General features: G+C 39.4%; 1 protein-coding gene across 5 annotated transcripts in view; it reads left to right on the top strand.

The window, feature by feature from the left end:
* KANSL1 (KAT8 regulatory NSL complex subunit 1) overlaps nt 1–14293 on the top strand; it is a 181174-nt gene that overhangs the window by 122807 nt on the left and 44074 nt on the right. For 4 of the 5 annotated variants that reach the window (XM_047832333.1, XM_047832337.1, XM_047832332.1 and 1 more), the window contains 2 exons: nt 4450–4591; nt 13014–13118. In XM_047832333.1, coding sequence (XP_047688289.1) covers nt 4450–4591; nt 13014–13118 — 247 coding nt within the window. The remainder of the gene's footprint in view (nt 1–4449; nt 4592–13013; nt 13119–14293) is intronic. The other variant, XM_047832336.1, reaches the window with a different exon arrangement.

Raw genomic sequence — 14293 nt, 5'->3', positions numbered from 1 at the left:
CACAGCAGAATAATAGATTGGGAGGCATTTTAGGGGGCACCTGGGTGGCTCAGTTGGTTGAGCGTCCAACTCTTGATATAGGCTCAGGTTGTGATCTCACAGTTTTTGGATCAAGCCCCATATCAGGCTCTGCTGAGCATGGAGCCTGCTTGGAATATTCATTCTCTCTCTCCCTCTCTCTCTCCCCTCCCCTCTCCCCCCGCACTCGCTCTCCCTGCTTAAATAAATAAACATTAAATTAAAAAAATTCCAGTGTCCTGCACAGATAACACCGTTAAAACAATTATTTCACTAATTGTTAGCACAGAATAAGCAACAAGAAAGAATTGAAAGACTCCTCTGTTTTGGAATCCATATCTTTTTATTCATCATTTGTAAGGACTACAGTAAAAACCAGTTCATTGAATAATTATCACTCTGCAACCTTAGTTATGTGCTCTTCTTTGAAGTTCGTATGACTGATACTAAATCGATGCCTCTTGTTTTTAATCTGTAAGTTATCAGAGTAATAAATTTACATTTCGAATATTGGGAAATCCACCTCTACCCCTGGTAAACTGAGATTCTGTGGCATGTTGTGTCTGAAACGGGGGGAAAAAAAAGATGTGAAGATCTTACTCTTGCAATAATGTTTTATGTTCTCCTCTATCACTGGAGTGTGGTAACGTCTTCATAGCTACCTCTGACTCATTAACTGTGTACCTCTCTCACCTTTGCTAACAGTTTAGCTTTTGCCCATATTGCTGGTATTTTTATTTTATTTTATTTTATTTTCTCTTCTCTTCTCTTCTCTTCTCTTCTCTTCTCTTCTCTTCTCTTCTCTTCTCTTTTATTTTTAAAGTTTATTTATTTTTGAGAGAGAGACAGAGCATGAGTGGGGAAGGGGCAGATAGAGGGAGACACAGAATCAGAAGCAGGCTCCAGGCTCTGAGCTGTCAGCAAAGAGCCCGACGCGGGGCTTGAACTCATAGACCGCGAGATCATGACCTGAGCCGAAGTCAGAAGCTTAACCAATTGAGCCACCCAGGCTCCCCTATTGCTGGTATTTTAAACACAAGATACTTTTTGGACATTTGGGGTAAGGTTTTCCATTTTTCATTAATTATGTTATAATACTGTGACAACTTCCTATTGAAAATCCCTTCCAGTTCTAAACTGTCATATGACAAGCGTATTTGTAGAATGAAACCTGTTCATAATTTGGGAATTTCAGTATTCCCTTAATGCTGCCTATCTTTAATTTATTAGCCAATTTCCAAAAAATCTTACTAGGAGACTGAGTTTATTATTGATATTTAGGAAAATACCTATATAGCAGGCTTGTTAGTTTTGACCTTAGGAAAATTTAGAAGGGCTATTCCTTAATATCAAAGAAAAATAGTACTTACTCATCAAAGTTCTTATGAACTGAAATGTTTTAAGTAATTTTCTTTTCCTTTTATATTCTCAGGCTTTCAAACAGATTTAAAAGTGTTTGGGTTTATTATCTTTCCTCCCCGCCCCTCTTTGACATCAGACAAGAAAGAAAAAAAAAAAAGAAATCCTTTGGTTAAGATGTATCTAAATTCAGAGATAACAAATAGGTTTCATCTTTTCTGCCAATTTAGAGTGCTTGGTGTCCTGGAACACTGTCATGAGAAGCCTTATGAGCTAAGTTCAGGATCATTGGGAGAGACTGCCAGGATTCTTTGTCCACCAAGAGTGACTAAGGAGGAAGTGCTGTAAATTTGCCAAGAAGTCATTCTTTCTTTTGCTTTAACTTTCAACATTAGGGTTTTGTTTTGGCTAGCCACTGTCAGTTAAAATAAATTTGTGAATAAACTGGCATTAAATGGGTGTTGTGTTAGTTTTATTAATCACTTTTTGTCTTTGAATTGCTGTCTTTTACAGTATTTGACTCCCCTTACACTTTGTTTTCTTGAAAGCTTAAGATTTGAAAAGAAGCCACAAGAACTGTACGGTTCCTTACACATAAGAGTGATGGAAGAAATGAGGTTTGAGGGGAGTTTATTTAGGAAAAGTAGTGTATGACTTACATTAGGAGTAGTAGCTGAAGAGGTTTTTGGAGTAGCCCAGTGGTGATATGGTACATGGGCATTTGGTGCTGTGGTAGCTTCAGGAATGAATGATTTGTAAAACCAAGAGATTTTGCCAGATAGGAAGGGGGTGAACCTTGTAGAGGAGTGAGAGTTCGAAAGTGGCTCTGCAGGTTAACTAGCCTTGCCTCTTAGAAAAGGGAGGACATTTTTATAGTTCAGGAATGATCCTCAAGTGGTTATACTTTACCTCTTGAGGTTCTTTCCTGAACTTGAGCTAGAACTAGACCTGCAGCCAACATTAATCCAGATAATTATACTTTTTAAAAAAGTATCTTTACATCATATACTGATTCCGTCAATATTAGGTACTATAAAATACCTTCTTTCTGAAAGAGAAATAATTGGATAATACTTTATGACAGTGATTGGCCTGAGTGGCTTATTTTGGACCATATAAAATAGAAGTTAGTAAAATACCATTGCTGTCCTTGGTCTTAATTATAATGGTGTAATTAAGAACTCGTTTCTGGGACACCTAGGTGGCTCAGTTGGTTAAGCATCTGACTTCGGCTCAGGTCATGATCTCATGGTTTGTGAGTTCAAGCCCCGCATCAGACTGTCTGCTGTCAACACAGAGCCTGCTTCAGATCCTCTGTCCCTTTCTTCCTCTGTCCCTACCTGTGTGCTCGCTCGCTCTCTCAGAAAGAAATAGACATTAAAAAATAATAATAATAAATAAAAGAATTAACTCATTTCTAACCCTACCACGGTTAGATGTATTCTCTTTTATTATTGACATTATGCTGGTTTTTTGCCCCATTAGTAGACTTTGTGAAAGTTCACTTAATAGCCACTTAAAATTTTTAGTAATGAGTATGTATATCCTGACTGGAGGTGGGGCTATGGTCAGTGACTGCTGCTTTGTTGAAAAAGAATTTTGTGGAGGATTATTACATATTTTGATTACAGAATATACCAGGTGCCATATACCTGCTTTAATATTTAAGGAATGTTAAAATGTTGTCATTTCTATCAGACTTTTTGTTTTTATTTTTATTGTGTTTTTTAAGTTTTTTATTTCTTAAAGTAATCTCTACATCCAATATGGGGCTTGAACTCATGACACCAAGATCAAGAATGGCATGCTCTTCCAAGTGAGCCAGCGAGGTGTCCCAGACTTTTGTTTTTATTTTATTATTATTTTAAATGTTTATTTATTTGGGGGCTGGAGGACGAGAGAGAGAGAGAGAGAGAGAGAGAGAGAGAGAGAGAGAGAGAGAAACCCAAGCAGGTTCCATGCCCAGCACAGAGGCCATTGTGGGGCTCAATCTCCCCACCGTGAGATAATGACCTGAGCAGAAATCAAGAGTTGGACACTTAACCAACTGAGCCACCCAGGTACGGGTACCCCTTGACTTTTTTATTTTTTAATTTTTTTAAATGTTTGGGGGGGGCGGTGGTGCAGAGAGAGAGACACAGAATCCAAAGCAGGCTCCAGGCTCTATGCTACCAGCACAGAGCCCAATGTGGGGCTCGAACCCACAAACCGTGAGATCATGACCTGAACCGAAGTCAGGCGCTTAACTGACTGAGGCACCCCTGTTTTTAAAGAAGAATCAATTATTACATTATAGGTCAAGCTAAAATCTGACTTCTCCATTCCCCTTCTCAGGACCTTAATCCTCAATTGTTGAGTGTCAGTCCTATGCATGTTTTTATACTTACTGTTTATGTATTGGCAACAGTTCTTATTTTATGTTTATTCTTTTTTAGTTTTCTTACAGTTTTTCCATTCCATATTGTTGAGGTTTAGTCATGTTGATAGATACAATAATTAATAAAAATAAACAGTATTCCATTAAATTCTTTTACTATTCTAAAGATCTTTTGTGTATGGCATTAGCATTTGTTGGTGTTGTGAATAGTGCTTTTTAAAAAAAATGAGTATTTTCTACATGTCGGCACATAGCAGCACTTCAAGTTTTTGTATCATGATCTGAACAGTTTTAATTGTTACATTCTAAGAATTCTTAGCTTTAATAATATGCGGTGTCTTTTGGATTTGCTGTGTAGATAATCTTTATTGTTTATATGTCTTATGTTAAAGTAGAAAATACTTCGCTGTCTCCTGAGAAATCTCCTGAGAATATTTATCTCTCTTCTCTGAAATTTATGCAGGATCAGGATACTAGAAGACAGTTGCAACTAGTTAATTTGGGAAATATCTGTATGTGAAGTGCCCTCCATGTGTGTCCTCTGACACACACACACACACACACACAGAGTCTTGGTTTTTCTTGGTACTAGAGTCAGTTGGTATATGGGCCTTTAGATGTTAAAACCCTCCCTGTCCCATTTGCTGTAAATCTTACTGCTACTTTTGGATTTCACTCAGTTTCTTTCCTTTTAGGAGGCGCAGGTCAGAGTGGAGATGGGCTGCAGACCGAGCAGCTATTGTCAGCCGCTGGAACTGGCTTCAGGCTCATGTTTCTGACTTGGAATATCGAATTCGGCAGCAAACAGATATTTATAAGCAGATACGTGCTAATAAGGTAAGAGATAAATGTCTGGTCTTTTTCAGACCAGTTAAAAACTACCATTATCCCTTTTTTCCCATCCCTCAATAACTCTTAGCTGTGTCAAAGAGCATGGTTTAATGTGATCTGCTGTAGTGGTTTAATTTGTTTAAGGGCCTGATGTTGTTTAGTATAGCGCAGACAACACTGTTAGTTAATGTTAAATTGAACATGTGTTTAGAACAAAACAGTTCCTATATTTGGGCTAATAGGAAACATAAGAAAAAGACACTATATAATGTAAGCCATTGATGTAACTCATATTTGTTATATTTATGGAAAAGCGATGATGACCTAGGATTTCATCTTGGTTTTTTACTTTGATGCACTTCTGTTTTACCACTAAGCTTCCCTTGCTTTCTTGAGGAAAAATAGGGTTTTTTGTGAAAGATTGTTCCAGGGAAATTAGACATTGGTGTTTGGGATTTTGGTTTTTTGTGTCCTCCTATCTGCAGAGTCCTGATTCTTACCATAGAACTTATCTCTTTGATAGTGACAGTGTGGTAGTTTTTCTTCTTAAAAATCAACTTAGAAAAAAGTCCCTTACTCAGTTTGGGTTTGACTGAGGGATAAATGTGCATGAAAAAGCCATCTGTTTAGCACACGGGTGAGTGCCTACTGTGTACGAGGCACTGATCTCATTACAGGGGGTCACAGGGATAAATAAAAATCCTCCTTTCATGGATTTTACATTCTTACAAGATTTTGGTTTTTCTGTGTCCTCCTATCTGCAGAGTCCTGATTCTTCTCATAGAACTTTTATCTTGGATAGTGACACTGGTAGTTTTGTGGTAGTTGAGCCAGTCTCCATGACTGGACTCTGGTCTAAATGTAGAGTTGACTGTTCCTAAAATAAGTGTCGCAACACTTTTTTGTCCCACCTTGGTGCTGGTCAAAGCCTCCAGAGAACTGCTGTACTGTGGACTGTATGCATTAAATTAACTAGTAGGCCAAAAGTTAAAGAGTAACCAGCTGACAAGATACAGTGATGAGTTTGAAGTAAAAGTCTGCGGCCTTCCACACACGTCATCTAAGTTTGTATTCCAGAAATCCCCCTGGAGTGCTCTTCTTGTTGCTTTTTGGGGGGAAACATTTTAAGGACTACACTCTGTTACCTTATTTTGGTGGCGGTTTTAATTACGCCTGTTATTAAAATTATAGGAGCACCTGGGTGGCTCAGTCGGTTGAGCGTCTGACTTCAGCTCAGGTCATGATCTCGCGGTCTGTGGGTTCGAGCCCCACATTGGGCTCTGTGCTGACAACTCGTAGCCTGGAGCCTGCTTCAGATTCTGTCTCCCTCTGTCTCTGCCCCTCCCCCGCTCATGCGAGAGCGTGCGCGTGCATGCGCTCTCTCTCTGTCAAAAATAAATAAACATTAAAAAAAATTTTTTTAATTATATCATAAAGCATACCATAATAAATATTTTTAGCTAAATCACATCATGGGTACTTTTATGTTCAGTTTTAGGAAACTTTCAAAAGTGTTAGGTATTTCTAAATATCTGGAAAGTATTCTGGGGTTTTGTACATATATTGACTATCCAAAAGTTTCATTATTCAGAATATAATGTATTAAAGAAATGCCAGGCTTGGACTTGATAATCTTTGGTTCTCGTGCTCTCTGCTACCATATAGCTATATAAAGTTGGGAAGAAAAGCCACTGAACCTTTCTGATCCTCAGTTTTCATGGTCTGTAAAATAAGGCATTCATGATTATATTTTCTTGCTCTGCAGTCTGAATACACAATGCTACAAAATTGTGACAGGAAGAGTAAAAGTTGAATGATGGTCCTAATAAATAATATGTCCTAATAAGTAATATTTCAAGAAAATTGACAACTTTATTAAATATCTTTATTTATACAATGTCTGTTTAAAACAAATGTATTAGTTTCTTGGGACTGCTGTAGCAAAGCACAAATCGAGCAGTAAACTTAAAACAACACAAATGTATTTTCTCACAGTTTTGCAGGCTAGAATTCTGAGATCAAGGCGTCAAGAAGGCCATGCTGCCTCTGAAGAGTCTAAGGAAAGAGCCTTCCTTGCCTCTTCCTAAGCTTCTGGTGATTGCTGGCATTTCTTGGTGTTCCTGCATTCATAGCTGCGTCATTCCACTTTCCTCCTCTGTCCTCACATGGCTGTCTTCTCTCTGTGTGTCTGTGTCCACACTTCCCTTTTATTTTTATTTTTTTATTTATTTTTTTTTTTTTTATTTTTGGGACAGAGAGAGACAGAGCATGAACGGGGGAGGGGCAGAGAGAGAGGGAGACACAGAATCGGAAACAGGCTCCAGGCTCTGAGCCATCAGCCCAGAGCCCGACGCGGGGCTCAAACTCACGGACCGTGAGATTGTGACCTGGCTGAAGTCGGACGCTTAACCGACTGCGCCACCCAGGCGCCCCCACACTTCCCTTTTAAAAGAACACCAGTCATACTGGGATTTAGGGCCCACACTAAAGGGTTCATTTTAACCCAATTATATCTACAAAGACCCTATTTCCAAATAAGGACACATTTTTAGGTTCTGGGTTATATAAATTTTGGGGGGCTACTGTTCAAGCCTATATGACATATAAGCAATGAAATTTACCCCGAAGATAAAGTAACAGGCATTTAGTCTTCATATCACTTTAATAATAGAAGTTGTTGGGCATTTACTATGTGCCAGGCACTGTGCTAAGCATTTTACTGTTACTTACAAATTTAAAGGTATACCAGTGGAGGGTCAGAGAGGTTAGCAGTTTGTTCATAGTCAAGTGAACATGTAATCACAGAGCTGAGATGTGAGCATCTGTTGCTCAAGTTGGCAGTTGGTTCAAGTGCTCGGCTACTTTTTGAGTTATTAAAATGGGAGGTTTTTAACTGCCTGTGTTTTAGTAAAGTGGATTGATGTTTCCATTTCCCATCCTGCTCCAAGATTTGCCAGGATTGCCTGGGTAGTACAGACCTTTTCATGAGATGAATCCAGGTTTGGTGGTCAATTGTAGGTTGTCTTAGGTTGGGGAATTAGGGGGGTGAGGCTTTTTCTTTCTAAAGATTTTCTTTCTAGCATGTTAACGTTAATTTTCTTAAAGTAACATATTCCAAAAAAGAAAGCATTTGAAAACTACCACTAGTTGACTACCAATTTCTCTTCTGTTAGAAGTTAAGTGTTAACTTCCAGATTGAGAGAGTCTTGAGAGTTTCTTTGGTAGTCATGATTTCCTTTTGCTTTTTGGAGAAAAGATAGTGTTTAGGAGTTCCTCTGTACTCTGCTACTTACTCCCACCATCCCCACCCTTAATTTGAGAGGTGGCTGGGGAGGGACAGAGGGAGAGACCAAGAGAATCTGAAGCAGTCTCCAGGCTCAGGTCAGAGCCTGGTGCAGGACTCTATCCCATGACCCTGGGATCCTGACCTGAGCCAAATTCAAGAGTCGGATGCCCAGCCAACTGAGCCACCCAGGCTCCCCAACTATTGTATTTTAATTTTCATATTCAGTGAGCTTGTTTTGTTTTGTTATTTTAAAACTCCCATGCCTTAAAGTGAGAAAGGAAAACAATGTATGTACCTGGAGTGTGTACTGTATACGGGTATCTTCATGTATGTTAAATGCACAGAGCAAATCTTACAGCTTACAAGCGTGTAAGAGGCAGAGGTAAATTTGAACCTGGAGCAGTTTTTCTGAGTCCAGAGCATTTTCTGTCTAATTTCATTGAAATTTCATACCTGCTACATAAAACTGAGGGGGAAAAGCACAGGGACCAGATGGGTTCTGTTGCTGAAGGAGACTTTCTTTCTCGTAGCACAGTCTTCAATATCTGTGTCTAATACAAAACATATCCTTTTTCTTTTATCTCTTCCTTGACTGATCTGTGAAATTACATAGCAGCTGCTAACTAAAAATGGACATATTATTGGGAATGAGGTGGAAGAGCATTGAAGCTTCTGGATAGAAAAGGAGCTGAATGGAATAGCAGAAGCCTAGAAACACACCATTGTCTTCAAAAGTGATGTTAAGCAGTTTATCTTCCCATCTCAGTGGGGTTATCAGGCATTGTGGACAGCTGGGTCTTGCCTGGGTGGTAGCCCAGGATGGTTCTTGTGGAGCTGATGTATTAGGTCACTGCTTTATCTTAAGATGGGTAAGGGACATTGACCTACTCAGAATGAAAAAGGGAGCAAGTAGGTGAAATTACATCTTAATTCTGTATTACAAGTTAAGAGGTGATGTTTTTTAATCTTGTACTTTGACTCCTTCTGTTATACAAAATTGGTGAAAGAGAAGCAATTAACCCAAGTCTACAACTTTAAGTTTTTTCTATTCTTCCCTTTTTGCTTGCTTTCTTTTGCCGTTTTGTCATCAAGCTTAGCATAATTCCTTCTACCATTCCTTCATTTTTAAATTCTGGTACATATTAATTTTTTTCTTCCTTTTTTTGACATACATGACAGCTTTGCATTTCCACAGAGAAATAACTTATAAGGCTACGTTAAGACTGCGTGCAACTCTAACCCATCCCAATTCCTTTCATCCTTATATAGGAGTTTGCTAGGCCTGGGCAGCTTGGGCATGACCCTGGTTCTGACTCGGGGAGCAGTGAAGAAGGATGGGGAAACTCTCTTGGTCTTTTTACCTTGGCCTCTGCCAGTTTGCTCTGTCTATTGTAGAGTGCAGTAATAGCACTGAGGTGCCCACTCCCATTTAATCCTTACACTGTCCCTTTATTTTTAGCATTTAACATCTTCTAATGTACTGCATAAAATTTACTTACTTGTTTGTTCATTGTCTGTCTTCCCCAGTATTAGAATGTAAGCATTTTATGGGATGGGTTCAGGTGGTGTGGGGGTGGAAGGATAGGTCTCTCCTTCTTTCCTGTATCCCCAGCAACTAACAAATGTAGATAAATGGGTAATTGATGGCTTGATTTGAAGGAATAAAAAAACAACAGTAGTTTAACCCAGCCATTAGCCTTAGTTCTGCCATGGATTGGCCTGTTGACATGACATTCAACCTGCATCCTCTCTGGGTCTGTAAAATGATGGGGAATAAATGGGCCCTACGAGGTCTCATAAAGTCTCAGGAGAGTATCCTTGTTGTCTCTCAGAGAGGTGTTTATTTTAAGAAATTAGGGTTTAAGGAAAAAGTTTTCTCTTTGGAAAATATTGGCTGTTATTTCTGACTTACCCTCTCACCTAAAAAAATTGAGGGAGTAACTTTATACCTGGTAATTGGATTATTTAGGCTTCTGGCTATAATTAATATAAACTTAATATTTTCCTATTCAAAGAAAAAACCTTTTAACCTAAAACTCAAAAAATAATTGTTACATATTTCCATTCTTGGTGTATGACTCTGCTAGGGAATATGGGATTCAGATATATATGTATTTTGTCTAAGTCTTTAAGAGCTTAACATTAGTTAATAAGCAACAAATTGGGGCGCCTGGGTGGCTCAGTCACTTGAGCGTCTGACTCTTGATTTCCACTTAGGTCGTGATCTCACTATACGTGAGATCAAGCCCCACATAGGGTTTCTGCACTGACATAGCGAAGCCTGCTTGGGATTATCCCTCTTCCCTTCCGCCACTCACACTCTCTCTCACTCTCTCAAAATAAACTGAAACAATAACAACAACAAATTGAGGCAACAATAAATAAAATGAATATTTTGACCTAAGGTTCTGCTCTGGAAATGAGATTCAGATACACAGAACGTAAGACAATCACAATACTTTAGGACCTCTGGTAATGTGGATAGAGCAAGTAGGGCTCAGTTAACCAGGGACATTTTCTTGGAGATGGGATTTGGATCTGACAAGGTCTTTGAAAGGATGAATGACAGGGGTACTTGGGTGGCTCATTTGGTTAAGCATCCAACATCAGCTCAGTCATGATCTCACGGCTTGTGAGCTTGAGCCCCTTGTTGGGCTCTCTGCTGACAGCTCAGAGCCTGGAGCCTGCTTCGGATTCTCTTCTCCCCCTCTCTCTGCTCCTCCCCCATTCGCTCTCTGTCTTTCTCAAAAATAAACAAACAAAAAAAAAGGATGAATGACATTTTGGATAGATAAATATTTTTTAAAGGCAAGAACCAGTATGAACAAAGGACATAAGAACAGGTAGTATTGTAATCTTTAATTGCATTTGTTTACTTGTAACTATATTGTAATAACCCCCACCTCTCAGTGATAACAACTTCATATACATTCAGACATTTTCTGGGGGATAGAGATTGGCATAATTGTAACCAGGGCTCTTAAGCAGGGAAGATATTGAATGCAGTATTTTGAGAATGGAATAGTGTGCAAGATAGCTTTCTCTTGCAAATAGTTTATGAAATCTGTTCTATGCTTGTGATTGAGACAAAGTACTTTGCGGCAGAAATTCTTATAGCTAGAATAACTTCATTTTGAAGTCTAGGGCACATGTTTCTTGCTTATTATTAGTTAATGACCTTTCTCCCCTTTTCTGTGGAGTTTCCACTTCACTTTCTACATGGGCGGGTCATAGTCTTATTCCAGGATGGGTAAATGCTGTTTCTCTTCCCTTTGGGCGGGGCCAGGAGGGTGTTGTAACACTTATTTTTCATATTTATTTTTTAAATTGTGGGGTGTGTTTTTTGGGGGGTGTGTGTGTGTGTGTGTGTGTGTGTGTGTGTGTGTTTGGACTGAGGTAGAATTCCATTGTCCTTTCTTATTTATTTTTGAGAGAACAAGAGACAGAGCATGAGCTGGGGAGGGGCAGAGAGAGAGAGAGAGAGAGAGACACACACACACACACACACACACACACACACACACACACACCCTCTCCAAAGCAGGCTCCAGGCTCTGAGCTGTCGGCACAGAACCCGACACACACACACACACACACACACACACACTCACTCACTCTCTCTCTCTCTCTCTCTCTCCCTCTCCCTCTCCCTCTCCCTCCCTCCCTCCCTCCCTCCCTCCCTCCAGGCTCTGAGCTGTCGGCACAGAACCCGACTCAGGGCTCCAACCCACAGACTGTGAGATCATGACCTGAACCAAAGTTGGACGCTTAACCGACTGAGCCATTCAGGTGCCCCCATTGTCCTTTCTTAATGTCAGCCCTCCCCCTACCCCATTTCATCTCTTTGCATCCCCTATTTCATAGAGATTTTTGAGTTAGACAGGAAAGGAATCCATCCCTTGGATGGATCATGTGGTTCATTGGCCTATAAGAGCTTGTGTCATAATGGCTAGGGAGCTCAAATCGATAGTCAAAATCTCTAGGCCCTAAAATCTCTATTTTAGGATGTTTACTGGGGGACCCTGATGCTGAGTCAAGACTGATCAACTCTAGTGTGTTTTAACTTAGAACTTGCTTTAGGATTTACCAGTGGAGTTTTTTAAAACTGTAGAATACCCATCCCTAACCCCAGGGACTCTGAGTAGATTTGATGATGAAACTGGGCAAGTATTAGCTTGATGAGTTTCCCCAGATGATTCTAATACAAAATTACCTTTAAGAGATACTTATCAGTCCGCTCTCCTTATTTTCTGGATCAGAGAAGGAGAACCAAAGACCTAAAGCCCTCGTTACTTTCATCTCAGTCTTTCTATTACACAGTATCAGAACTTGATTTTGATTACCTCTGTTTGAGTTCATGGGGAGATTCATGTGTGCGGCTTTTTGTTTGTTTTTCACAGCAAGCTCATTTCTGCCTTTACCAAGCTGGGCCCTTGCTGACTATGGATAGGATTTGTGGAGTCGTTTTAAATTTCTTTTTACATTTTTTATTTCCTGGGATGAACATAAGATCTGACTTTGAAATTGTGGAGCAGGAACCCAATCTGGGGTGATTTTTATGCATATGAGAAACAGGTGCCTCTGGAACAGTTTTTTGTTTTTTAAGTTCTTGGTTTGTAATATAGGGACTGGACTGTTCACCTTTGTAGTAGTTTTGGCTGCTCAAATAGTTGGCTTACTTATCACTTATATTTGTAGCACTTACGGTAATGCTTAAGCCACATCTGTCATCAGGTTAACTAGAAAATTACATTGCTGCTGTTCTTATAGTCTAGTCTAGTTAATAATACAGTGTAAAAGTACCATATTTTGATAAAGATTCCAGATCTGAAAGATGTGAATAAAAAGATGCCAAAGGTAACAAGCTATGTAGGTCACAGCATTCAGGTGGAGAAAAGGGGAAGTTTGGGTCTGACTTAGGCCTTACTCATTGCTACTTACTGCTAGGCTTTTTGTTGAAATAACTCTTGGGAAAGTAAAGCTGCTGGTGTAGTGTATTTTGTTTCAGAACCCTAGGAGAAGAAGGGAAGAGGCCTCTGCTAAACCAGTCCCCTGTCCCTAACCCTTGTCATAGTAACTCCTTCATTAAATCTGTGACTTATAATACCACTCACTTATGCTGCTTTTCTCTCTGTCCTGCAGGGGTTGATAGTTCTTGGGGAGGCACCTCCCCCGGAGCATACACCAACAGACTTATTTCTTCCACTTAGTTCTGAGGTGAAGACGGATCATGGGAATGATAAATTGGTAAGTGTAAAAGATAGAAAAGGGGAGATGAGTGAGAATTCAGGGGGTAGCATCAGTACACAGTTCATTCTCTATAGCAGGTATCCTGGCATTGGCTGAAGGAAGAGGACTGTGTCCCCTTTTATCACTTTTGACATTTCAAGGTCTGAATTCCTGAGTAGAGCAGCACAGGTCCCCTCCTGCAGCTCTGTAGTTGACCTTGAATTTAAAAGCAGTTCCTAACTCAAGACATTACAGCTAGAGCAAGTAAGGCATCATGGAGTATTACTGAGAATCGGGAGAGCACGTGGCTCTGATACCTTTGAAGAGTAAAGACAACCTTTCTGAGAAGGCCACCATAAGATGAAAAGGTGGGACTAGAGGTTTAACTCACAAGGATGTTGAAAGTGCTCTGAGTTACCCTCTTTAGTTCTGTAATGAGGATAAACCTGTCGTTTTCTGTAATCTTCTGTATCCTTAGAGCCTAGCTGAGGTCTCCCTCTTCCATGATTTCTTCCTTTATTTCTATTTCTCTCAACATCCAAATTAATTTCTTTAATTTCTGAATCCCCAAGAGCACTTTTTTATTTGTTTCTTTCACTTTTCCCTCCCCTTTTGCCCCAGAAGCTCTTTGGCTTTTATGAATATTAGTATTTCTTGATTTAAGTCATTTGTTAGAAATTCCGAAGTCCCATGACAGCAGTGTGTTTGGTAGGCTAGAGTGTTGGCTTTTGAAATCGTGCATTAAACCAGCTAGTCTCTTTGCATCTGCACATCAACAGTTTTTTTTCCAAAATGGAAGTATTTGTTGCCTTTTTTTTTTTTTTAATTCCTCCTTCCCTTCAAGAAAACATTTGAAGACTTGTGGTGTAAAAATAGTTACATCAGAGGCATTTGTTTTGTTGTGTTGTTCATTTTTGCATTTTCATTTCTGAAATTCACGAAAAAGCCAAAGCAAATTTTTCAACGGTCAAAATATAGTTTTAAGAAGTTAGACAAAATTCTAAAGAAAAATACAGTGTAACTTACTGATGACAGTGAGAATGATGAGTGCTAGAATAAGATTACTCAGGAGCCTACAAAACTTCTAATACCCTGTAAGAATAATAAAGCCATTACCTTTGGAGTCATGTTCTCAACTAAACACAGATCAATTTTAACTCCTCAGTGTTCTGAAAATAGACATCCAACTTAAG

Source organism: Prionailurus viverrinus, chromosome E1 (assembly GCF_022837055.1).
Source record: "Prionailurus viverrinus isolate Anna chromosome E1, UM_Priviv_1.0, whole genome shotgun sequence".
Lineage (NCBI taxonomy): Eukaryota > Metazoa > Chordata > Mammalia > Carnivora > Felidae > Prionailurus > Prionailurus viverrinus.
This window is presented reverse-complemented; position numbering and strand designations above follow the sequence as displayed.